This window comes from Musa acuminata, chromosome BXJ2-4, assembly GCF_036884655.1.
Source record: "Musa acuminata AAA Group cultivar baxijiao chromosome BXJ2-4, Cavendish_Baxijiao_AAA, whole genome shotgun sequence".
In the NCBI taxonomy this organism is placed as follows: domain Eukaryota; kingdom Viridiplantae; phylum Streptophyta; class Magnoliopsida; order Zingiberales; family Musaceae; genus Musa; species Musa acuminata.
Window position 1 is genome coordinate 7,456,593 of NC_088341.1, and position 26,785 is coordinate 7,483,377.

General features: G+C 38.3%; 3 protein-coding genes across 9 annotated transcripts; all 3 read right to left on the reverse strand.

Moving 5' to 3' along the window:
- Nucleotides 1–2,273: 2,273 nt before the first annotated feature.
- LOC103981068 (uncharacterized) lies at nt 2,274–11,163 on the reverse strand. Of its 7 annotated transcripts, XM_065103444.1 has the most exons (10): nt 11,047–11,163; nt 10,705–10,819; nt 10,364–10,568; nt 10,128–10,211; nt 8,687–8,781; nt 7,543–8,427; nt 6,836–7,064; nt 6,173–6,647; nt 2,936–5,041; nt 2,274–2,811 (listed from the first exon to the last, which is right to left on the reverse strand). In XM_065103444.1, the coding sequence occupies exons 9-10, from the start codon at nt 4,965–4,967 to the stop codon at nt 2,540–2,542; spliced, it is 2,304 nt and encodes a 767-aa protein (XP_064959516.1). In that variant the 5' UTR covers nt 4,968–5,041; nt 6,173–6,647; nt 6,836–7,064; nt 7,543–8,427; nt 8,687–8,781; nt 10,128–10,211; nt 10,364–10,568; nt 10,705–10,819; nt 11,047–11,163; the 3' UTR covers nt 2,274–2,539. The 7 variants fall into 7 exon arrangements, with proteins under 7 accessions (XP_064959516.1, XP_064959514.1, XP_064959517.1 ...); XM_065103442.1 differs by having other exon boundaries at nt 10,364–10,819; XM_065103445.1 differs by lacking the exons at nt 10,364–10,568; nt 10,705–10,819 and having other exon boundaries at nt 7,543–7,623; nt 11,047–11,136.
- A 1,115-nt stretch (nt 11,164–12,278) lies between these two features.
- LOC135609788 (proteasome subunit alpha type-3-like) lies at nt 12,279–19,217 on the reverse strand. The gene is made up of 10 exons (XM_065103448.1): nt 18,984–19,217; nt 18,835–18,874; nt 18,663–18,746; nt 16,567–16,640; nt 16,312–16,398; nt 16,109–16,193; nt 15,773–15,819; nt 15,524–15,589; nt 13,765–13,855; nt 12,279–12,585 (listed from the first exon to the last, which is right to left on the reverse strand). The coding sequence occupies exons 1-10, from the start codon at nt 19,085–19,087 to the stop codon at nt 12,514–12,516; spliced, it is 750 nt and encodes a 249-aa protein (XP_064959520.1). The 5' UTR covers nt 19,088–19,217; the 3' UTR covers nt 12,279–12,513.
- A 5,682-nt stretch (nt 19,218–24,899) lies between these two features.
- LOC135608969 (metacaspase-9-like) lies at nt 24,900–26,289 on the reverse strand. The gene is made up of 2 exons (XM_065102055.1): nt 25,728–26,289; nt 24,900–25,660 (listed from the first exon to the last, which is right to left on the reverse strand). Exons 1-2 carry the CDS (start codon nt 26,083–26,085, stop codon nt 25,056–25,058), a joined length of 963 nt encoding a protein of 320 aa, XP_064958127.1. The 5' UTR covers nt 26,086–26,289; the 3' UTR covers nt 24,900–25,055.
- Between the last annotated feature and the right edge of the window lie 496 nt (nt 26,290–26,785).

Sequence of the window (26,785 nt, forward strand, 5' to 3'; positions counted from 1 at the left end):
CTTTGGGCATCTCCTTCTTCAAAGTTATCTTTGTGATATGCAAGATTGATAGTTTTATGAGTACGGCACTTATTAGAATGATGACCAGACTTCCCACATTTGAAACATTTCCCAACCAAGGGTCAAGCATATGGCTTGTTTGTGATTGTTGAAATATACTTAACTTGCCTTATTGCTCATTTGATATTTGTGTCTTGATTTGTAAATTGTATTGACTCAGTCACAACTTGTTTCTCTTTGTTAAAAATAGGTCGTGTTGTTAGAGTAAAGAATCATCGAGTAACAACTAGAGGTCAAGTCAATAATATTTCAGCTTTTAATACCATATTTTGAGCTTCATCTATTAGAGTTAAAGGTATTTTATCTTTAATTATAAATTTCAGTCCATTGATATACCTTGTTGTCCATTGATATATTTCCTTGTCTTCTTTTATTATTTTGTAATGTATCCCACCAAGCTATTATATATCTTTTCTAAGCAACGATTTGTTTATGATCAAGAACATCCATCACCTCGAATAAGTCATCTACTTCATAACTCCAGTCAAGAAAATTTTTAATGCTGAGGTGGTCATTAAAATTGAGAAGGTCTGATTTAGATGATAATCCTCACGTAGACTATTTCGTTTGGGTGGTGGTTAATATCTTTTGTATCTTTTATTGTCATCTTCTGAGTCATCATCATATATTGTTGGTTATTGTGGGTAAATAATACCACATCAATTGAAGTATCGAGGTTGAATTCCACCTGCACCTCTTCTTTAGTTGGTTATGTGAAAGTCCATAATTTCTTTTTCTTTGTCTAACTCATCATTATAGGCTGATTGACTATATTAGATTGCAAGTTCGTGTTGATTATTAGGTTAGCCATTAGTATCAACTGTGGCATGGTAAATCCTACCATTATCACAAACCCTATTAGCATGCACCTAAACCTAAATTAGTGAACATATTACGAATCTCTCTTAGTTCTCGGGTCATTCTCACTTTTTGTGCTTCTAACGTCACTCACAGGGTGGCACTCCTCGATTATTATTATTATAGTTGTTGCTATCTTTATCATGAAGGTAGTTTTCATTGAAATTGCCATTGTCAATGCGAAAAGCAAGGAGAGTGGTAAAGAAAGCTCTGATTATTGGACGATAGAGCATGATACAATCTAGAAGTACAAGTAAAAACATTCATTGCCTTCTTACTTGAGTGCGCGGGTGCGTTAGAAGTTGAGTTGAGCTGCACCATTACGCGTTAGTGAGTTCTTCCTGGAGTCAAGGTAAATCTTATGATACTTGACTTTAAACTTAATATGAGTTGTCGTTGCTGTCATTATTACCACTATACCTTATTTTAATAGACTATAATATTGTACTTAACAAATTAAGTTTCTGTTACACAAGATCCACTATAAATGGTGAATGTAGAGCATACTTCTTAATTTCTTAACTATAAACCTATTATATTAACATCAAAAGTAAAACTTTGATAATGAAATAAAATTTAAAAAATACTACTTGAAAGGATTCTAGCAAATTGATCTTATAAACTCATTATAATAGAGAAGATCTTGAAAACTAGTTAACTAATAATGTGAGATAAATTTAGACCTTAAAAATTAGCTAGTAATATGGGATAAAAAAATTTAAAATAATGAATAATTTTAAGATTTTTAAAAATAATATTCTTCAACTCGTTCCCTCTTACAGATAAGCTGAAAAAGAATTTTCACAGACTCTGTTCCGGTGGCAAAAAGCTTCAGATAACAAAATGCTACCAATTGCTAAAACTGCAGGTTAAACAGATTCAAAAGGGGAAGCAGTCTTGTGTTGGTGGAGTGATCGAGATCGGATCTTTTTAAATGGGAAATGGATCTTTGTTAGAAGGCCCGAAGATCTTCTAAGCTGAAGATAAAAAGGGACGTGAAAACACAGAGGTAAGAGGGTTATATTTCTAAAAAAAAGTTTTTTTTATATAAAAAATCTATTATTATTTAATTTTATATTTTGATATTAAACTTTTTTATAAAATAATAACATATTATTTATCTAATTATGTTTTATAATTATGTTATATAAAAGAGTTGGTGCAGGAGAATTAAATAACACACCAGTCACTTGACAGCCACCGCGTCACCGTCGTCCTCCCCCTTCGGCGTGGCAGGCGGGTCGGGGCACCAGCAAGGAGCATCTGCTACTCCAAGGATTCTGTTTTCTACCATATCTGAAGAATCAAAAGAACACTAACAAAGAAACAAAAATACTGAAAAGTTGGAAATCCGATTTTTTTTTACATTTAGATGATCAAATATTGGAAATTTTGTTCACTTAAGCAAGTGAATTTATTGACATTTTCATTAACAAATTCAATAACCAAGAAAAAAAATGATACAAATTTACAATTGCCTTGAGATTTAACGAAATCAACAAGAAAATGACAGTTGACTTTTTGATAGCACATATGGTCGTTCTAATCTTCTATATTTGCATGACATGAAGTTGAATAAGATGAATTTATTTGCAGATACTCTCTTGTTGGTTTCAAGTTTTTAACTACCTTCATTTGATTGAATCTCCACGGCAGACAAGCTTGAGTGAAGCGTTCTCTTCCTGGCTGCTGGCGATGGCAAAATACGCCAAAGTGGACGACCAGAGTCTTTCCGAACTCTGGCTTCATCTCCGATAACATCAAGCTCCTTGATTACTGATATCTCCCTTGATGCTGCTTCATTCTCGTCTACCGATGCTAGACTCGGAGATGCAAACCAGATAAATCCATTGGCAGATGGTGCATCACTACTTGGTGGAATATTTCTTTCTGCTGGCAAAGATTTGCTGTTAAGTCGAGCTTCTGTTTGCATAAGATTAGGCATAGCACAAGCAGGGAATGGCAAATGTGATTTTTGAACTACAAAAAGGCTTATAAATGTCAGCGTCTTGTTTACCTGCAATGTAGGGAGCCTCATCAAGTGCAGAATTTGAGTGTGACTTCTCCGTTTGTGTTGGACTAGAATCATAAAGAGGTTCCACAACATGACCATCATGAACATGATCTGCTTTCACATTCCCGGTGTCAGAATCTGTAGCAACTGATTTAGCTGAAACCATGGAGTCCTTCGAGGAACCACTAGTTATTTGTTCCTGGTTAGATATTTGTTCGTGAGTGCTTATTCTGGAGGTATTCTTTTCTGCTTCCGATGAAGAAGTGGAGCTCGACTCGCAATCCTCCTTGGTCACTTCAGACCTCACAGCATATGAAATGGGTGACCTTGATTCTGACCCTTCCTTGGTGTTATATTCGACAGCTCCAATATTTTCAGTGGCTTGATGAGTTTGTTCCATCATTATGCTATGATTCAAATGATTTGTATGATCGTCATTCATCTTCATCTGACTCTCTACTTGACTGTCATTTTCAGCAGATCCTGCACTATTCGTAATGGGAGATCCAGTCAATCGATGCAAGTCTTTTGGATGTTCCTGATCAGTAACCAAAGAAACTGTATCAGATTTTAAAGTAGATTTCACTTTTGAATCACTAATTTCTCTTAATTTTCTCTGTGGATCAGCAAAATCCATCTCCTCTGCACCAAAATAAGGCATAAACCTTGAAGAATGTTTCTCTTGATTGAAGTCACTAAAGAATGAAGCACCAACGGTGAAGCTTTCATGCCTCCTCAACGGTATATCATGTTGTGGAACTGCAACAAATTCTTTATGGCTCGAATTCTCCTCATCATCCACCTGCTCGTAAGGAAGATCAAATGGATTTCGTCTTGGTAGGAGAACAGAAGGAGCTGAACCTGGAACAGATTCATCTAAAACATCAGGGAGATCGAACGGGTTCCTTCTTGGTGCATTAACTGATGGAAGATGACCATGAGATTGCAATATCTCATCCATATTATCATCCAAGTCTATTAGATTTTTTTCCATTGCCTTGCTAGCTTTTCGTTTGGCAATTAAAATCTCTAACCGAAGATTCCTTTCGAGTTCAGTGTTACCCAGCTCCATGAGAGTCCTCTGATCATCTGCAGTCCATGTTACAGCAGCTTTATTTCCATCATCTTTCTCCTCCTGTGCCTCTTCATCATCATCGTCATCCTGAGTTTCTGCTTCCTCCTCCCCGCTGCCATCTTCCGATACATGGTTCTGTGAGAATGATACAGAACCATCATCAGCGTTGTCCTTGGAAACCAGGTCAGCTTGAGAAGTTTCAGAGTCTAAAAGCGGATCAAGTTCATCAAGAACAGAGACACCATTTGCCGCATGAGAGTTAGACATCTCTTTCCCGTTAGATTTGGAATCTGAAGAATCATCCCGGTGGTCGTCATGCCATTGTGAATCCAAACATGGATCAGAAGGGTCCAATTTAGTTCTATTTGCTTTTGCACTGAGAACTGTGAAACTCAAAGCAATTACACGACCAATATGTTCTTTCACATTCTGCAAACCTTCAGCTAGATTTCCTATGTGATATCCTTTTTCTTCAATGAAGTTATTCTTACTGTGATCTTCCTCAACAAAAGAATTAGAATCGACAGAAGTCGCATCCATTTGATTGACCTCATCTTCCTTAACAGCTCTGCTAGCTGCACTAAGTCTTCTATCACCTGAAGCAATTGTTTTGATGGTCGTTCTCTTAGTTGCTTTTCCTCTTCTTCCTCCCAGATGAGCCTCCACTTTGAAGTTTTCCTCGTTCTTGCACCCAAGATCATTTGCAACTGGCTCAATCTTCAGCGATGAACTCGTTTGAGTCATATTAATATGATCTTTTTTGTTCTCAGGAACATTCGGTTCACCATAACTCAGAAAGATTCCAAGAAGGAGAGTTGTGCAAGCAATGACAGGGGAAGAATTTAAAAGAAGAGAAAATAGAGAAGGAAAAAGCTTGTACACTATAAACAGGAAGCATACTACACCAACAAAGAATGGATGATAACAAGCAGATATCCAACTTGTTCTCCTGGAGCGCATTGGTGAGATATTTGCTTATTTAGCTACAAGGGCATGCTACCCTCAATCGTTAAATCTTGATTTCCTTCGAGATTCTGTTGGCCAGGAAGAAAAAATGTCATATCTGACACTAAACTCAAAACCATGAAAAGGGGATGAGATGCAGTAGTAAGGCAAACCCAATGGTAAAAGTTATCAAGTAGTGAAAGGAATGCACTCAGAATGGCTACAGAAACACACATTTAGGAACATCACTTCTTCAAAAGATCATTCAGGGGTATAACCCTACCGGAGTAGATAAATCTAATGTATGCACTTTCGCACACAAGACACGAATCTTTCTTTTCATCTAATCATCTTCATTTTACTGAGTCATGGTTCAGCTAAACTTATTTTACAATTTGAAATTACATGGGAAAGAAGCCAAAATCTTTTTACCTAATAAATGACAAAACTAAAAAATGCAAGATCTTTTTCTTTTTCCTTCCTAGTTCTATAAACTCGGTAAGAATTCAAAACCACCAATGTTGCATATAACCACATCAACCTCCACGCTTCTCATGAACACAACAGAGTATGCACACACTAAAGAGAAAAAGACATCAAAATTCAAAACCAATACAATCATCAGATGTTGAGAAGGTGTTCGTCTTTCTAATTAGGTTTCAAATAGTAATATGCAAAGCAATTGCATCAGGTTCATTATGTCATTACAACCTAGAATAATACATGCTAGAAAAAATATAGGATGGCTCCAATCCATAAAGAGATCTAATGCTAGGTTTCTTAAGAAACAAAAAATACGTCATGGCTATTGGTTATGAAGGGGTTTAACGCCGCGTCTTGCAGGAAAGCAGAGTCTCGACTAAGACACTAATTGGATGTCAAGAACAACAGAAAGATAATTACCAAAGCAAAGAGACGGATTGCCTGCCACCTCGAAAACCTTTTACTTGGAAAGAGGGGAACAGAATGTGACAAGCTACAGCCACAAATACTTCTCTCCAAACAGAAATAGGAAGAAAAGAAATGAAAGGATCCGTATTCAAATATTTACTCCAAATGCCCAAAGAACAATGAGAAAGCCTATGCTAACATCAGATCTGTGCAATGTAACATTCTCTGAGGAATCATTCCGTTTCCTAAGCTATCACCGAATAACGAAATACGAAAGAACAATCATTTCTCTTCCAAAAGAAATATCCGACAAAATCGAACTTGCATACCTTTGGAATCCAACTCCGCTTCCCCCCTCTATTATTTTCCCAATAATGATAAACAATTGGGAGAAGAAACGAGAGAGAGAGAGAGAGAGAGAGAGTCCGCAGCTGTATCCGAAACGAGCACGTCAAACTTTGAGCTGTAGGGGCCAATTTAAGTAGCGGTGAGGAGAACAGGAGAGTCTGTGGGACCATCCACCGACCATGTGTCGACGTACAGTTGGTTCAAGACTGTGGTCGCTGGTTCGACGATGGCACGGTATTTACCTTTTCGTCTCCGTCCAAACCGCATCATGCGTCCGAGCTCGTACGGACCGTCGCCCATTCACGCACGCGCTAGGATTTCCTATCTGAGACCAGGCAGGATTCCAACGAGCTCAGTTAAGGAGATTTTTGCATGTTGGTCCCCGATATCTCTCTTTTTGCGTAGAGGTCCGTCATTCCGGGTTCGGATCTTAAGCCTCGTATATGCAAATTAAACCTGAATCAGGAAATTAATGGTTTCGGATCCACCAAAAACAAAGCACCCAACAACAGCTTTGCATTAAATGTTGACTTCCAGTCATACAAAATTAGGGGGGAGCTACAAAGATTAATCCCATAATGGAGCTAAAGCATCAGATATGCATTTAAGACCATGAATGTAGAAGTGTATTCCCGAATACATACATTCCATAAGACTTCCAATGGCTGATGAACCCTCCCAGGAAGCAGTCCCAGCTTCTTCGTCAGTCAAACATAGACCAAAACTGTGAAGTCAACATTTCATCTAAAACTATGAACTGACCAAAACTGGCCAAATGGGTCGCACATCCTTGTGCTTGAAGTTGCCGCATACCAGAAGACATCCGAGTGGTGGCTGAATTTGGTGCAAGTAAATGTTGACTCACCTGTAGTACTGCAAAACCAAATAATACATGTTACAATTATGATCCTGATTGCTCTCACAGGATATAATTTGATCTGTAATGTCAAATGATGACTTCAAAGCAGAGAAGACAAACAGCCTGTGCACAAGAGAAAAATAGTGACAAGTGATGTTCATTTACTATAAGACGATACTATCGGATTCTTATGACACTCCTCTGTGACATATCAGTTATTATACGATTGCTATTACCATAACTAAATCTTGGTGAATGGATAATCTTGGATGAAGTATGGTCTTCACATTCCATTGGGTCCATGCAAAATCCATTTTTAGAGCAAAAAAGACCACAGAAGCACCCTAGAAAGTATTAGGAACAATTATGGAATTTACTGTCATCCATTTTTTATGAATCAGTAATAAAATCAGCAATATACAGGTATAATACAATGGTAAATTGATAATACACAATTTTGATTTCAGACTGATTTCAGGCAACAGGAAATACCTATTTCAGCACAATTTCTTTATGAGCTTCAAATGAGAGCATCACATTCCATGCAAGCGCTGCAATGTCTGCAGCTAGAACCTGGGAAGAAGCAAATTTAAAATAAAGAAAGAAGGCGAAAGAAAATTACATATTCATGGGAATAAAAAAGTGCTATGTCACATTTGATAAGTTCCAGTTAACACTGGATTTATGGAATTGTCAAGTTAATGGAAGATATTTATCCTAATATAGTGACACGCGAAGTCAAAAGTGGATTTATTGGCTGCTTTAGACAAGTCACAACTTCTTTCAGGTGTTTAAGAATTACATAGCCGAGAGAGGGATTTATCACACCTGAAACTTTTGAGGAACAAACTGGAAGTTAAGGAACTGAAATGCTATCCACAATTGCCAGTTAGCTAGCACTACTGAAAACCACTCCTACAAACATCATACTCATAAAGGCACGGGAAAGTGTATGATTTAAAATTATACATTTTCTTCTAGCATAGGAAAAATAAATCCTCACCTGTTCAAGCTTATGATTTATTTGATATGGCCTTCCCTTTAAGGCAACAACTGAACTAAGGAAAACTCCTAAGAAGATGGGGGAGAAAATCAACCGTACTAGAGTGATAGTGCCACATTAAGAACAGAGCATAAGTGAAGGTGTCAAAAAGCAAGACAAAAAGGATTATCATAAACTTAATAGAACTTATCAAGATGAAATATAAAATGCACATAACAAAAGGTGTAAGAACGCACTAATATTGCAGGAAGGTTCGATGCAAGTTTAATGGATCTCATATAAATATACAAAAAATATATATCTGGTCAAGCAGAAGCCGTAAAAATGCACCCGATGCTCCAGGAAAAGTCAACAATTTACTCAGATACAAGTACCTGCATTCAATTAGTGAAATGAATGGCATAAAAGGGCATAACCATGTTAAAAAAATTGCAACAAGTTATAGCAACTTCATGCACACACTCCTTTGCTGACAGAAATAGAGGGCAGACTTATCCTGGGATTCACCCATACCAACCAAACACTTGGCGAAGCAACTCCCAAGGATTTAAACATAAAACCTCATCCAGAGGAAGAGCACAGATCATTAAGTAAACAATATGACAGAGAAATGCATAAATTTTATGTCATTACCAAAAATGCAATGTGGGACACACTAATGAAAGTCCGAGGAATGTGAACACAAATGTCCGCCTCAAATCCAACTTTGACACTTGATCAATCAAAAGCTGGCAAAATACAACAATTGATATTAAGTATAGAAGCAAGAGAAATGCAGTAATATTCAGTCAGAATTCATTAGAGCTCTCATAAACAAACCTAAAAGAAATAATAAAAAAAGATTGAAGCATCGGTAAGCATTTTCATGTCTCTTTGGACACTATCACTATGCGTCTGATTTTATATGATTCTTTGTCTGACTTGTCTGGTTATTAACTTAATAAATAGTTTTCTTCTTCTTTTTCTTCAATTCCTGCTTCCTTTTATTCCTCTTCCTCTTTCTCTTATTCTTTCTCTTAGTCTTTGCCTTCCTCTTTTTCATCCAGTTACTATTTTAAAAAAATGAATAACAGAGAGTTCCTTTAGATGTTTCCTTGTTCTCTAAATCTGTCTTAACTGAATTACAGATCAACCAATCTATCGAGCACTACATTCTGCTGCCAGTCTACCCTACCAGGACTCAGAAAGAGAGAGAGAGAGAGAGAGAGAGAGAGAGAGAGAGAGAGAAAGAGGAGGGTGTTGTGTTGGAGCAGAGGTGGATGATAAGTTCCACCTTTAAGTTTGCTCTAGGAGGCACTGATGCAGGCATAGACCTTAAGCACAGTTACTCGTCAAGTTTTTGCCTCCTCCTGGCCCCCTATCTCCTCTGCCTTCTCCAAGTTCAAACTTATCAAGTTTGTTGCAGCTGACCACCCAGTTATTAACGGCTTTCAAATTCTCACCCAGTCTAGCTCCACAAATCGTTTGCTCATTCAAAACATGTTTATCTTATATACATGCTTCTTCTTGAACTCAGCTGAAAAAGTGTTTGACTAGAGTCAGGCAAGACGGCCTCCCTGTTGTTTGTTTTAAAACACAAACCATAACAAATGAACAAGAGTTGTTATCAGAAGACAATCTCAAGAACAGTTCTTAAGGATTGGTTCCTGAAGACAAATCCAAACAAAGCCTTAACCTTCATTTTTGGACTTAGTCGATTACTTGAAAAAATATTGTTTATAAAAAACATTGCTCTGGATCAAAGATTTCTCAATATGAGTCTGAATAAAGTAATATTATTCTGAAAACATGTCAAAAGTATTTTGCTGCAATGTCTGTCATTATGTCTTTGTCTAAGAACATGTTCAATATTTTTAAAATTCATGAAGTTTCAAGTTATGGTTGATGACCTACCTCTCAAGTTCTCTATGTAAGTATTATAAGAAACATCACTAATTCTGGTGAAAAGTCGGCCAAACAAAGACAAAATAAAGTAATGCATTGTGCTTGAGAGTGTGTCTCATCCACATTTTCATCAAGATCTACAAGTCTAGCACATCTGAACCAGAAAAACATAGTTGAAAGTCGAAGCTACCAGAGTGACCAACAGATGACAAAAGGAACCTGGCATATCAAAGCTTTAGTAATCACTGGGTGCTTATCAAGTGCCATCAAGTACCTGAACGAAGTAATAGAAATTTGTTAATATTTTCTCCATCTAGTGAAAGAAGGTTCAGGAATCCAACACTACAACTCATATAGCTTCAAATTAAATCTTCTAACAAAGAACAGACTCGATCATGAACTCATCAGAGAACTGTCAGGACTTACATGCCAACTCACTGACCAAAATATAGTTAGAACATTTCTCCTTGGCAGACTTTGATTGGGTTTTAGCCATGAGCCAACAAGGATAAACTTCCAATATCTTGACTGATAGTATCACCATGTTCACAGTGGTGAATAGCGCATTATCAGTGGTGTGGTTAAGACATCTCAGATGCATCCAAAGGTCGGCCTAGTGGTTCGGAAACATCTAAAAGAACACAGGGAAGATAAATTGAAGAGAAAAGGGCAGCTAAAAGAAATTCACATATGAGCTTCTCCATTCAAAGGTGAGAATTTGACAATGGAAAAGCATCACTAAATATCCTCCACTCTACAATTCTGACCATGTATCCGCAATGTGCCTAGGTTAGTGGAAATTGCTGTATCCTCACCACAGTCTCCTTCCTATCCGTTCAACAAGAATTTGGCTTCCTCCCGAGTCTGCCACTAAAAGGCGTCCTGATTAATGTAATACATCGAGAATTCATCAAAATTACTGGATATTTCCACGCAAAAAAAAATTACTCAATTTTGTTTTCTTCTTCATGGGCATTATTTCGAAACCGAAGGCTGAATAAAATACATAAACACGTGATGAGACTAAGCAATGTTGCAACAATCTAAACAAGATCAAAGTGCTCCAAAACAAGATTTTTAAAGACCATAAAGAACCCTAACTTCCTTACCATGACAAGAAGAACCTATCATTCCCATCATCGATCTCATGCCCACCTCCATCGTAGGAGCCCCCATCGCCCCGCCCACCGTACCCACCATCACGGCCAACGGAGCTATCAGAACCATCGTCCGAAGCGGCTTGATACCGCGCACGGAATCGAGACCCTTTGGCCCAAATCCGGACGAAAACCAACCCGTACCACCGAACCCAACAGGAGAGAAGGGAATGAGGGAGTGGCAGAAGAATCGGGCGCCGGGAAGACTCTTCCGACCCAGATGACAAGAGAGCCGATCCAAGCTGTGGAATTGGGCGACGGGCTTGGGAGGAGGAGGGCGAGAACGGACGGCAAGGGGAGATTGAGGGAGAATTGCCGCCATTTTGCGCCGCGATGGAGCATAATCCCACGCTAGAGTTTACTACCACATTTAACTGACGTGGAACGGTAGCTTGTGTTGATGAGGCTCCACGTCCGATGGGACAATTGGAATAGCAATGATCAAATTAGCAATTTAAACCCTAAAAACAAAGTTTTTTTTCCAGCAACTTAGATTATTATTATTATTATTATTATTATTATTATTATTATTATTATTATTATTATTATTCCGGGCTAAAGGCCATGCAGAAGTTGGTGTTAACGATGCAAGGAGACAGAAGATAATATAAGAAAATATTTACGAAAAGCAATAAAAAAGATTTGAATGCTCCTACTTTGTCTAATAATATTATTATTATAATTAAAGCTCAAGAAATATTAATACAGCTGACCCCAAACAGTTGGAGCATTAGTTAGTTATATTTATTCTTTTGATATGTATCATGCAGATATGTTTGACAATTATGCAATCAGCAAATTATCACACTTCCAACTTCTCTCTCTCTCTCTCTCCCCTATCATCTATCACTTTGAGGCCATTTTGAGTTCAATAGTATTAGACGGCTGGTTGTTCCACAAATCTAAGTGATTGTTGTTGGATCACAATACATCCTCGCTTGATCATGGTTGCCAAAGCCTGTTGGCTTTCAACAATACAATAACTTCTAAAAGCTTTTCTGCAAGCGCTTTCAGCTTCTCAGTCAGCAAACTGACGGCTACAAAGAAAAATGCTGGTCTTGGGAATGATTTGTAGACAGTGTTTCATATTTAGCAGATCCTTTGTGCATGAAGTGTTTTCCCTAAAATATTTCAGAGGATCAAGAAATAATCAACCAAAGGGCTTTTGTGTCCGAACATCTACATTTGTGGAGGCAAGGATGAACTACGTAGAAAATGACCAACTACAGTAGAATCACCAATTCTAAAGTGACGTTACATAAAATTCATGCAAAGTTTAACAGCCACGGCCCAAATGATCCAGAAGGGAATTGAGATTTTTTTTGTCACCAATTCCTGATCAACCCTAATGTCTGACAAATATGATGAGGCAGATCATCCGAGTGCAAACTGTAGATATCAAGCATGTTCTTAGTGTCCCTAATCTGCATCCATCTCCTCCAGTGCAGCTTTTGCAGCTGCCTTGGCTTCCTCCAAGAGAGCATCTGGAACCTGTGATAGGAAAAAAAATTTGTACAACTTGTTAAATGATAAAGATTCACCAATGTCTAATATCTTTTGTGTCAATTAGAGAAGGGAAGATAACAGTAATCTCTTAAAATTTGTAATCGATTCTGCTGCATGTGGCACTTCTCATGTAATAAAAGTATCATGGGAAAAAATATAATAACTAGGGGAAGAAAAAGAAACTGCAAGGATATGACAGCTTAAAAGTTGTCTACCAGTAAAAAAGAACCGGAAACTGCAGGTAAGAACTTTTTTTTTAGGAACCGCAATCGGAGATTTTCTCAGGCTATTTGGTGTCCATACCATTGGATTGTTCAAAGAACACCACAAGTTGGATTTTCAATATTTTTCTGAATAAATGCAAACAAGGATTTTCACAAAGTAGGAAATCGACTATAAGATCAAGTACAAAGAAGGAACCCTGAATTATATTAGTTTAAGATAACATGAAAAGAAGATGGTTCAGTACACAGGATTCTCATTTATACAAGTCTTAGCTAGGCTTAACACTTTTAACTTATGTCTTCTGGTTTCTAAATGCAGAGCAGCTATGTTCATAACCCAAACACCAGTTCCTAGGTCCTCAAGACACCCACTTGACGTAACATGACTAAGGCCTGATCGAGAATTTGTGGTTGTACACAAGAAATGTCAAACAAAGACTGAAATACCAGAATTCAGGATTTTTTTTTTACGGAATATAAATGATAGCAATCGACCAATAAACCCAACCTGGAGTCAGGAAAGAAATTTGGATAAGATAGAAATGAAAATGCAATCTACAATAGGGAATTATTGTTACTGAAGAAATTATTATAATGATATTACCTAGATCAACTTTGCTGGTAGTACCATAATTCATGTTTTTTTAGACAACACAAATAAATGACAGTGAAAGATCCATGTAACATATTTCTTACCATAAATATGGCCCCCTTATTATAACAAACACCTGATAACCTAATCCCAGGAATCCACAGTCAAAAAAGAAGAAATAGGGAGTTGTGCTAGATTCGATTATTAAGCCAATAATGAAATAAAGGAGTATTTACCTTCAAATTTAAGAAAATTTGTGAAAAATTAATGATACCAAAAAGCATAAATTGAATGACAAATATTTCCTGTTTATCTACTGTATTGAGCGGTCCAAGTAACAAGAATAACCTTCTGATGTTGGCGGTTTGATTCGTCACAGACCCAGCTCATTTCTAACTCGAATGCTTTGTCCTTTGCCTCATCATGCACTCCATAAATTCTGCATGCCACAAGGGAAAAAAATTTCAAATGCCAAGTTGTAAAAGTCCCAAAGATGAACTTTTATGAATAAACCAAATAGACAAAAAAAAGACTTTGAAACCCTCGTCTTTTAAAACATGAAGCTGCAAAATTCTGAATATGCAGGACTAGCCTCCTTGGAAACTGATAAACTGTGTGAAATGTATCTGGGATCTGACGAAGCTCTTTAATGCCTATAAATTCTGTCATGTGTTCCCTGAGGAGAACCAAAGTGCCAATCGGTTGGCACGTTTTGGTCGGACACCTAAATCCTCCCATAGGTGTAGGAACGATTGGCCCGAGGAATTAGGCAAATTTTTGTGCTCTGAGGAGCATGGTGTATATTGTTTTAGAGTTTTAAAGTAATAGATTATTTTTTTTCTGGGAAAAAAAAAGATCCAGTGATCATAGAACTTATCTTTCTCCTCACAGTCTGAAGCATCAGAGATGGCTAAGGTGTTAAAAGAACCAAAAACATTATATGCGCTAGCTGAATAACCAAAAGAGTATTCAAATCTTCCACAATATTTAGCAAGATCTCTTTTGAATTAGAAACAAAGCATATAAAAAACAAAAATGATTAATGGGAAGGACTCAAAAGTTTTCCATCTTTCATTAGAAGCACTACATATTCATAGAGACTGAAAAACAGTACTAATGATCTCAAATATTCTATATGTCTAACAAAAGTTTCATTCCCATATGTAACCTTTAAAATAAGATCCTAAGAAATGCAAGCAAATTAACAGAACAAAATCCTATCAAGTACAACCAATAATCAGAGTGCAACTTATAATCAGGATAGTGCAGCGAACAATAATGCCCAAACAAGTACTTTTTTCCGCAGTCCAAACATATACTTCAATTGTGAAACCCTAGTTTAATTCCACACTGGATTTGAGAGTGCAGCGAGTTGGTTATAGGGCTAGACAAGACTACCACTATCATTAACTTGTGTTTAAGCTTATTGGGGCAATGGTTTCGACCTATCAAAAGTCATTTATCCCATCAAACTGGATTATAACAAATGTTATCAGAGCAGTCTTAGCATTGGCAATGGTGAGCTAGAGGCACATTTTACCATGGATACATCATCAAGCAAAGCCTTACATGAACCATACTATCATTTTGTTCGGTCTTGTCGAGAACTTCAACCCTTAAATGGAAAGACTATAGCACCATAATTAAATCCCACATTGGATGTGAGAGAATAATTGAGTTGTCTTTTGGAGGCAGATAAATTTACCACTACGAACTTGGACTTAAACATTATGACATAGTAGCTAAAGCCTATTTAGGTTAATGGGATAGTTATCCAACAATATCAGGTACGAATCAAGATGGACTATTAATAATTAAACGAGTGAATGATGACCTAGTTAGCAAGCAAACTTGTAAAGGATGAATACACACCATAGACATTTATGGACAAATATAATTTGACAATACAATGCAACATATACTATAAACTTAAACCCCATGAAATGAGATGTTTTATTATGCTCAATTAGTTGGATATGCCCCCAGGTAGGCCCAATTTTAACTACCAATATAAGCATTACCACAACTAAATCTCTACTACCAAAGGAGAACATAAATAAATAGGATAATTTATATAATAATAAAATAGAAAAAATGGAGAACTTACATCTTGGCAACTTCAATAATTCCTTCCCTGCAGGTCATTTCAGACAGCTTCAGCTTCTCAATCTCCCTGTGTAACAACTAAAAATGTCAAGTGAAAAATACAGAAATGCAGGACAGTTAATGAAAGCTGAGTGACCACAGTAATCATGAGAAAGTTTTTGCAGTTTCAGTTGATGAAGATAGGATCTTCGTCAAATGAGTTGCAAGTCAGAAAACCAATGAAACATATACATGCATTTGTCTTACTTACGTCTTGGCAGCCTGTCTTCCCTTTCCAATTGCAGCACCAAAGTACCTCTAAATGGTCAACATTCAACAAGCATAAATTTTCGATACTCGAGAAAACTTGAAAATGGCAGCAACAGTAACATGCCACTCAACCTTTTAAACAGTACTGCTAAAAATCAGGGAACACATACATGCACATTCTCAAAAGTAGACAACCACAATTACATCTCATAGAAACTTCACTGAAGCATCCATTATTCTACTTGTAATAGGAAACAATAGGATTCACATGAGGCTGCTAAAAAAGAACTTTGTAACTTATTCTAATAAATTTGCTTGTACAACTTTGAGAACTCACATATGATATACCAGAGGGTTCAATCGTGTATAGCTGAGGTCCATCTCTGTCATAACCACCGAGAATAATCCCACAGCCGAAAGGCCTACAACAATAAATAATTCTTTTTGTTTGAGTTGAAACAAGAAAAGGGACAAAGCATTTCCGACTTACACATCTACCCCCCTAAGTAAGTAGCACCAATGCAGACACTGCAATAATACCTGAGCCACCAGTAGAGCGTACAAAGATGAACATAACTGGCAACACGATCTGCAAGTTCCTTGACAGGTATGGGATCACCATATACTCTACACATGATATAATCACATATTAGCAAGTCACAGATGGTCATTCAGGAAAGGAATGGAGGGCAAGAAACAGAGCTGGCAGCTTCAACCACATTTAAGAGAATCCAAAACATGATTGCTTGCAGAAGCTTATAACTACACATATCTTCAAGGTTAGATATTACTGACCTCTCGTAACTGGTTGCTTCAGACTTGGCTCGTGCAACAATTTGTCTGCCATCAGCTGCTAATCCAGCTACAGCCTATATTTCATAAGACTTTGAATTAAGAAACGAAATTTCACGATGAATATCACTGTATACAAAGACAGAAATTTCATAAGTTATATTTGTTAGCAAATGGTGTAGATTAAATAAACATAATAATTAGAAAAAATTATACAGATAACCCTACAAAGAACTTACTTTCAAATTTACACATTGGAAACCGAAAATAGAAATTATATTCCCTATGAAGCATGGATACTGAAGGGGATACCAATATGATAGAATACCAATACCATATAAGTATATATGACCAGTAAATATTTTATATATGTTTACTGTATATGAAAAATATGACAATTATTGATAGTGTTAAAATAGGTAATTACATTCGACGATCCATGATAAATAATAACTAACGTGCAATCGTAACCTATTAATCATGAATAATATTATTTTTCAGTAACATAGAAAACCAAACATGTGGAGAAAAATAACAATAACTTATGACACATAATGTAAGTTCATATTACTAGTTTAATTAATAATTGGCCCTTCATACAAAAATACATAAACAACCTATCTAATCATTCATCCATATCTAAAATTAAGAAAATATTCGAGTAAAACAATGTTCTCCTAAGAAATATCCATGAAGTATCCCTAAGTATCCATTTCTTTTAGTCTATAGAATCGGATGCTTCTCTCTAACAAGTACCATACTGGAGGCATACTTGATCTGGATACAACATGCAATTTGTTAAAAATATCTATTGCCCATAGCATTTCACTCTAGAAAGACACAAACTATTAAATTCGTTCACACCATAATAAGAATGTATTTTGAGGGATATCATATATATTTAACTTTTTCAATACGTAAGGATAATATGAAATTTCCATCATTACTGGGAATAAGTTGGCCATATTTATGATGAGTTTCTTTAAAACTCAATAAATAGACAAGTTACTTCATTTAATTTTATAATGTTCACTTCTATGTCATCTACGGAAATGACCTTTATATTCAGAAAATTTAGAAATAAGACTACATACATAAACACTCACCGCATTGGTGAGAGCCTCAAACATCGGGCATGCCTTTTTCTTTGTTTGCTTTTGTTTCATCAGTACTTTGTAGAAACATCAATATATAGGCACATAAGAGCAAATAGAGAAACTTTGACCCAATATTCAGTACTATATTAGAATCTATACACAAAAATGTGTCTCCTACTATGACAAATTTCTTGCAACCAGTAGAAAATGTGATGCAAACTTTGCATCGCTTTTATTTTTCAGATCAAAGGGCTTCCCCACGAGATACAATATTTGAAGATCAATAAAAAAAAAGGTGTATTTAAAAACAGTGCAATAAAATTTTTAAATCATGTTGCCTGATAAGGCGTTCTGATGGCAATATGAATATGGTGTTTTACACATCAAATTATTTATAAACAAAGCTGCACATATCAGAGCTCATATTACAAATAGAGGGGCGGTCATGGATGTAAATTGGTGACATTAGACATCAGTAAAACTGTACAAGTATCCTTGTTTCCCTGACTTATGTGAGCAAATACTTCGCAAGGGCCACCAAGAATGTGCCTCCAACATGTCATGTGTTATAACAGTTGTTCCTCATTTGGACAGACAATATTTTGTAAAACTACCTATAGGAGATTTAGTTTCACAAATTAGCAAGAAATAGTATCTTTCTCACGCAAAATGATGCTTAATTTAATTTGGAAAATTGCAGTCCAATCTTACACAATAAAGAAAACTATTCCCTTCATTTACCCATAGAGTTACATGACCCACACAGTTCAACTACAATATTCCCATCTAAATCCCATGGCTTATAAACAATCCAACTGACCTAGCCATACCAATCTAATGTAACTACTGTGATGCTAGAAAAACACATTAGTCGTACTAGTAAAACTATAGCTACCTAAAGCCACAGCAAAAACAAAGAACAAATTTGAACCCAAAAAAGGAAAAATAGACTGAGATATCCACACTATAATAACCATAATTTATCAATGAATGTATGCTTACCATGCCAGAATGACGGTGAACAGCATGGATCCTCCGGTTAGATCCTGCTAACATCATCTTCGACGAGATCAACTTCTCCACTCCCTAATTGCCACCCAACAGGAACCCTCAACTACCAACAAAGAAACAAAAAAAAAAGAAGGACGCGAAACCCAGTTCTCAAAGCTCATACCATCACGATCCCATCTTTGCATTTGATCCCGATAACAGTTCTGCAATGCCCAAAGAAAAGCAGGGCCCGAAACAGAACCCAGGCTTTAGTTCAAGCAGGTACTGAAAACGATCCAAGAAATAGAGATCATCGCTCTCAAATAAAGGTACCCGCTGTTGTCGACGGCTTTGGCGGCGTACTCGATCTGGAATACTCTCCCGTCAGGTGAGAAGGTGGTGACGGAGAGATCGTAGCCCGTGCCGATGCTGCTCATCGTGCTTCGCTTCTTCCTTCAGTAGTTAGGTCTTCGGCCCGAATCGGATCGAATCGCGTTGGCAGAGAGAGCGAACGAGAAACGGCGAAGGGTCTTGGTTCTATGATAAAGCGGCGTTGGGAACGATAGGTTGCTTACGCCTCAAGGGAGGGTGTTAATGGGTCCCGTAACCCGAAACCCGATCCGTAATTTCCCATATCGGTCAGATTCGTTAACATTATCGGATCGAGTATGGATCGTGGATCTACACACCATAATGTGCATAGATCTGGATATCGACCTTCACGAATTCGGATTAGAATCGTAGGTATATCCAACCCGAATGATTGAGTATAGCTAATTTCTGCTTTTTCTTTTCGCTGGACGAACAATGAAGTTTTAAATGATTTAAGTATGTCACATGAAAATGAAGATTTGTGGTAACAGATCTAATTTTCTCAGTTTAGTGACATGCATTGCGATTTAAATGCATATAAACATAGTTTCATAAAATCATATTCTAAATTCTAAATAATTGCATCGACAATCAGAATGAATCCGTTCCAAGTATTTAGAGAAATGAAAATTAGAATTGAAAAGGGAAAATGAACGAAACTGATGGCAAAACAAGACTGGCAATAATAACAAGAGTAGATGGAAGATTTGATCACCATAATCCAAGTAAAGACTGTAACTATTGGTTAAAATTAAGCACGATGGACATTTACAATTCTTTGTGATGTCCTTCGGATGGAGGAATGAGCATAATTTCTCAAGCACAATGATTTAGTGAAAACAAAGTAAATAAGAGGAAAATAGCACACTTGAGAGGTAAAGAAGAAAAAGAACAAACCAGGAGTTGGTTGAGAACCACCATAGATCACATAGGCCAGCCATTGCAGAATGATGTATTGGTGGCTTGGGTTTAAGTTGGGCATCATTGGAATCATACAGAAGAATTCAAGTGTAAGATCTGGTCCTTTTATCGAAGAGGATGAATCATCTGAATTAAGAGAAAGACAGCACAAACCAGCCTTCTTTAATCAGAAGAACCTTATCGTACAAATCTCTCCATAAGCTTCAGTGAGAAACATATGATGAGCGACACAGAAGCAGATTTGGAAAATGGCAGAGACCAGGTGACGGTCCTTTAGAAAAATCGGGAACCCTGGTTTCTAAATCGAACAGTCAGTTACAACTGGAGGTGAAAACTCAAACATCTGATTGCCGAAATCAGTAGGTGATGAGATATCCTAATCTGTATCTACTAGTTCTCTTGCAGTGCTCCGATTCTCAAGACCGGAACTATGTCCTGCAGACAAATCCTGAAGTAGAAATTTTGGCATTCCATGAAACTAAACCATGCAAATGGAAGGTTGCGAGAAGAACATGTAGAGTTCCAATATCACCCCAGTTGGCATCCCCAAGCTTGTTCCAGATCCGATCAATAGTAGGACTTTGGCATGTTTTTTTCCCCATTTGGCTGCATACTCGTAGATATTGTGCAACTAACTTATTAATATCACCTTCAATGTTTCCTACTGCACCATATTGTGAATCAACAAGAAGCACAAATACAAAGTTGGAATTACAGAGAACAGTTGCTGATTTGCTGAGGCTTCTGGCTAACAAAATGGCAGACTGGTGATCATTCTGCACTGAAATTCCAACATCGGACCTCAGCAAAGCTAATTCAATAATCTAGTCCCATTTCCCATGGAAGTGCCTTACTATTTCTCAGCAAAATGGCAGTTGCAAAAATGCCTTCAAGTTTGCCTCTTGAAATAGCCTTTTCAGCAGGATAAAATTTTGAACTTGCGCTACGTATAGAGGCTGCCGAAAAAGGCACAGGTTCATCATGACCCCAAAAGGTCTCCTATAATCCCTTCACACTAGTGTGTAGAAAATCTTCAATAGCGAGATGAGCAGTTGCTTCAAAAGAAACAGGTGTTGATGCATAAAGAGCATTAGGCATCCATATCAACTGCTGAAAAGGAACACCTTCCATTGCATAATCAATATTCTGAAGTTCTGTAAGTTCAAAAGAAACATCAAGGTTTGGCTTTCTAAATTCTGAATCATCTGATATTCCTGAAATCCAATTTTCAAGGTCTGCTGTCAAGATCTCACTATCCACTAATACCAGAAGAAAATTCTTACAACTGGAATATACTGAACCTCGTGATTGATCTTGTGATGACCAACTAGACCATTTTGGACCAGAACCAACTGAATTATGGTATGGCGACCAACTTAGCAATTAGGAGTCGTTAAAAAATGCAGAACCTTAAAAGTGTAAATGCAAAAATAGTGTTCCAGCAATTAAGGAAAAATGGCTCGTAGTACAATGGCAATAAGTCATTCTTAAATGTAGTAGATAAAAGAATATCCAAATCTATCTCAAGCACATTAGTAAAGATTGGTCCTACACTATGAACTTTAAGGAGTTTGAACAAGTGTCAAGGACATCAAAGGCCTACTAGAATAAGAATAGATGTTTTAACTTTGCTGTCCATATTTAATAGATTGGTGTATAAATAAAACATTAACCATTTTTTTCATCTGAAATTGAGACGAAGAGATATCTCTATATGAAGAGCCAAGTAAAAGACCATTAGAGACTAGGTATTTGGCATCCATTTTAATTAGGATGGTATAGAATGTAAACATAGGTTGTAAATAATAATTTTGGAACTCTTTAAAGATATCCTAATTTATATTTTTTAATACAACAACAACAGTCCAACTAGTTGGGATTGGCTATATGTATATTTTGTCATCATATCCATATTTATGAGATCTGATATAGTTTTATGTTATCACAAAAACTTAAACTAATCCTTCATGCTTTTCATCCCCGCTTAGGAATGGCATCATGGTGTTATTTTATATCTTTTAATATAAAGAAAAATATTTGGATGAGTTATCCAACTGTATGGTACTATAAACTCACAAGGGCAAGAGTGGGCGCGATAGTTGAGACCACATGTGATGGAAATCAATAAGATACCCGCGACTGTATGGTACTATAAACTCACAAGGGCAACTGTATGGTACTATAACGAGAGTTCGACCCAAAAGATACCCGCGAGGAACCTTGAAAAAGCTTCATGCCTAATACTCTGGTCCTTACAAAATCATATGAAAAATCAACTCCGGTGTCTATGACCTTGACCTTCCACCATATCTTGGAATTACCCGAGTTATCAATATTAAAGATATGACACCCTACAAGGAACCACAAGATAAGACTCCACCTCACTTCCCAAGTACCCAACCTTCTACCTTATCGCATCCACAATCTATAATGCCTTCCCCACCTATACCCACTTATAAGAGGAGAAAAGAGGAAATAAAGGATATTCTAGATGAACAACAAGTCTCCACTTGTAACGAGGGATATCAGATAATCAAAGATTCCATGTCAATTAGAAAGGATGATCAGATTCAAATTGCACATGAATCACAAAAGAAGTACCCCAACAACTCAACCCTGAACTCTACAATCAGTATTGCCTCATCACTTTATTGGAGATGAATGCTTTCAAGCCGGGGAGAGTTGATGGAAATCAAACTACATTTCGAAGTAGTGGAAAGAAAAAGGGCCGAATCAAATCACATTGGATTGATAGTGAACTCAGGTTCGGGTTCAATTGACGTTTTAGAGTTGCCACATGGCAACATCCTGCACAATTAGCATCTTATTTTTTAGATTAATAATAAAGTAGAAGGAGAAAATAAATAAGAGAAAACATTGCAAGAATTATCATCTTGCAAAAAAGAAAGAGCATCATGCACAAAGAAGGAAGATATTTCTATACAATCATCATCTTGCAAAAAAAAGAAAGAACATCATGCACAAAGAAGGAAGATTATTTTACGAGAATATTTCAGAATCCTATCTTCGCAAAAGATGACCCGATACAATGTACTGAATCATCTTGATATGATTTTTATTTTTTTCTTTATTTGTAACTTTATTTTCTTCCTATATTTATGGCCTATATAAAGAGGCCAAAGTATTGTAATGGGATCATTAGTATTGGAATGAATAATTAGTTTTGTTTTTTCACAAATTGTATAAGTGGTGCGAGGCCACAACTTCCCCCCGATCAAGTTGGAGAACTTGGGCGAGTCCAAGATTAACCCCTACATTCCTCTCCTGTCTCATCCTCAACCATCTTGCATCGCTCTTCCTTGATGATCTTGGTACGTGATTGAACTTCTGCTTTGTTCTTTATTACTTAAATTAATTATTCTGCAAATCGGGTTTCTCTCACCTTCTCTCCCTGTTTTAGCGCTTTTTTTTATTACCCACCTAACCATTTTTCTCTTCATATTAAGCATCCCTTTATGGTTGTCCTACATCATTGATGGTCTTTCATCCCCTTGGTTTCCCCAGAACCTTAGCATTACAAGAGTGCCTTCTTATAGCTAATGGAATCAAATGCAGCAGTAATTATTTGAAGAAAAATCCTTATTTGCTACTGATTTAGTTAACTAGAAAAAAAGCATAGTGTCTTAACAGCATATCAGGTAAATCAGGGTACAACACCACCTCAGGATAGACAGAGGTGAAAAAGAGGATATTGTTTCACTAATGTTAGAAGATTGGTGCTCATAAATTCATAATCTACTTATGACTATCATTATATGGGGAAAAAATAAGATAACTTTCTTGCTAACATCACATGCTAGATCTTCTATTATGAACGTCCATTAAGAAGAACACGTTTGAATACCCATAAAAATTTCAAAACCGAATTGTCTGATAGGTTCTTTAAGCCTCAGGTTGTGGAAGCAGCAGCACCTACACATATTGGCATATCATAATAACGGCCGGATCATGTTTGTGCTACCCATTAATTAAGGTGATCCCACAAAGACAAAGGTCTCAACGATGCAGTAAGACAAAAGAGTGAAGTTAGCAAAAACCCAAACCCTGCCTTCCCGATCGCGTCGCGATCTCCAGCAATTAGAACCATCAAAATACATCCGAACCCCGATTCCCCATCTACAATTACCGAAATTCCGACCACCGAGCAATAAAAGAAAAAGGCGACATCACAAATTCCATCGTAGAGACGAATCGAGCGCTAACCTTCCGTTTGAGGGGAGGAGTTGGGCATAGGGCTTGCGTCGCGGCAGAGAGGAGGAGATGAAGAAGGGAATCGGTCGTCCTAGTAGTCGTGACCAAAGCGGCAGCAGTAGCTGTTGTAGTTCTTGGAGTTCCACTTCGCTCCTTCAATTCTTCTCAGAAAACCTCTTTCTTCTTCCCCTCCTCCTCTCTGTCGACCAGTCACTTCTTCCTCCGTCGTCGTTCGTCTTCCGCCGTTTGATCGTACTTTTCAATGTTTAATTAATTAATTATTATTGTGATTTGATCTCTGTTGTTCTTATGGGTGTATATATACCAAACATATAACCTACCCGTCTCGGATGCCGGACTTGGAAATGCAACTAATCGTGGGTCCCAGCGGTCTCGGCGGCTCGCCTACCGCTAGAATTTGAGCAAGGGGAAACGGGGCCGCGAACAGAGAGGAAACGGGAATCCGGAATAATTCTTTTAATGGGCGCGCCCCACTACGTAAAGCTACGCAGGCGTGCTTCTGACACCACAGGCGCCTATGGGCAAGCGCTCTTCTGGGGTCCACCTCGGAGAAAACACGGCCCAGTTCATCTCGAGTTGGTGCCGAAAGCGTGTACGATGCGACAGCGTCCACGATGCGACCACCATTGACCTACACGCCGGTGTCATCCCGCAGGAGTGAGTCACCCTCGGAAACCAAAAGGGGTGATGTCAGCTCTCTTAAGGAGTGGATGCACAAAAAGCTTACATCATAAATTTATCATTAATATATAACTATATTTGAGATACCAAATAACAAATTTCACATATATATAATTTTTCTTGCCTTATATTGCCCACTTATATTTATTATTTATTTTAAGTGTGTCCTTATTTACTTGCAGTGGCTTATCGACCACACTACATGCAAGCACGTAGCTGCTGGTGGTGCGGCGGCGGCCACAAGAATGGAGCATCGGCATTCTCGTCGCTGCAGTAAAGGCAAGGGTGTTGCGACAAGCCTTGCTCACGGAGAACCTTCCGCACACCCATCACCAGTTCCTTGTTGCTCACCGCCCCTTCCTTCTCGAACAGCACCACCTGCACGGCGTTGGTGAACGCCCCGTACGCCTTCCCTCCCGCCTCGAACGGGCTCATATCGGCCGACGTCTCGTTCGCCTGGCAACCGCTGAGGAGGATCCCGTCGTCGTGGCCTAGCGGAACCGGCATCGGGTGCGTGCCGCCGTTAGGGAACCTCGCGCTCGCCTCTGCCCCAAACAGCTCCACCAGGTGGTCGCCGACGTGAAGGGAGTCGATGCCCGAGAGGGAGGCCAGGTGGCTCAGAACTGACTCGAACGGCATGGCTCTCGCCTTCCGTACTGCTGCGCTGTTGCCGGCGGCGGTGGTGGATGGGCCTATCTGCTCCTTCTCCTTGTCAATGAGGCCGCCGCTGTGGCACGAGTCGGAGACGATGGTGAAGCTCGCCCCCCGCGGCATGCGGTCGACCAGTTGCCGGAAGTCCACGTCTACATACGTGCAGCTCCAAATCATGCAATGCGGCGGCCACGTTGCAGAGATCAAAACAGAGCTTACCGGTGATGAGATTGAAGTCACAGGGGACGATGGCCTCATCGGGCTTGTGCCAGCCATGGTGCGGCCTGACAGGCGGGATCAGTGTGCCGTGGCCGCTGTAATGGAAGAAGAGGACGTCGCCGGGCTCGGCCCGGCCGATCATGGCGGCGAGTGCCCCTCGGATGTTGGCGCCGGTGGGGAGGACGGCGGAGCCAGGGGCGTCGGTGAGGAGAACGACGTCGTCCGGGGCGAAGCCGAAGCGGGAGACGAGGACGTCGCGCATGGCGTGGACGTCGTTGATGCAGCCGCTGAGCTCATGGCGGGTGTGGGCGTAGTTGCACCCGACCAAGGTGGCCAACCGCTTCTTGCCCGCTTCCATTTCGCTTCCTCGATGTGCTCACAGGAAGAAGATGATGATGCTACTCACATTAGCGTGCTCAAGCCATAGTGTGCAGGGCTTTATATAGAGGACAAAAGATATGATTTCCAATTTGCACCGAGTTAATTACATCCAATTGTTCATGAATCAATATGAACTTGGAAAGCATTCCACAAATCGATCAAGGAATCCATGGGAGAGAACAACTGTTGTTGTATTTGGATGGAAGACTTGCGTATGAGCCTGAATAGGTTTTGCTTTAAAGGTTTTGCTGCCCTCATCTTTGCTTTCACGCATGGGGAGCTGCAGGTGGCCATAAGAGTACTCAACCCCAATGGTTTCCGAAGAAGATTAAGTTGGAAAGGAAGCAACAAAGAAGTAAGAGGAAATGGGGGGAAATGATGTGGTTGATGATGGTACCATTTATGCATAGTTAAACATCCAAATATAATTAATGCATAGTTAAACATCTTCCATATCAACATTGAGAAGCACAGTGAGTTATGAAGTACTTGATATACTATATAAAATGATCATAGCAAACCAAAAAGTTCTAATGATTGAAGAGTGTACAACTAAGGTATATTAGCTCAAATGGGACATAGCATTATGTTGATTGCATATTTGAGGTTTCAGTCTTTGCATGAACCAACAAAAAAAATGTTATTAAATTGACAATTATTACACATCATATGAGACT

What these genes read in the sequence shown, in the direction of transcription:
- LOC103981068 (XM_065103444.1), bottom strand. Translation starts at nt 4,967, where the DNA reads ATGCGCTCCAGGAGAACAAGTTGGATATCTGCTTGTTATCATCCATTC. An exon ending in TGAGGCTCCCTACATTGCAG is followed by an intron (nt 2,812 to 2,935) that starts GTAAACAAGACG and finishes AATCTTTGCCAG; the next exon opens with CAGAAAGAAATATTCCACCA.
- LOC135609788 (XM_065103448.1), bottom strand. Translation starts at nt 19,087, where the DNA reads ATGAGCAGCATCGGCACGGGCTACGATCTCTCCGTCACCACCTTCTCA. An exon ending in GCAAAGATGGGATCGTGATG is followed by an intron (nt 18,747 to 18,834) that starts GTATGAGCTTTG and finishes GGTGGCAATTAG; the next exon opens with GGAGTGGAGAAGTTGATCTC. An exon ending in GGAAGACAGGCTGCCAAGAC is followed by an intron (nt 15,590 to 15,772) that starts GTAAGTAAGACA and finishes GTTGTTACACAG; the next exon opens with GGAGATTGAGAAGCTGAAGC.
- LOC135608969 (XM_065102055.1), bottom strand. Translation starts at nt 26,085, where the DNA reads ATGGAAGCGGGCAAGAAGCGGTTGGCCACCTTGGTCGGGTGCAACTAC. An exon ending in TGACTTCAATCTCATCACCG is followed by an intron (nt 25,661 to 25,727) that starts GTAAGCTCTGTT and finishes GCACGTATGTAG; the next exon opens with ACGTGGACTTCCGGCAACTG.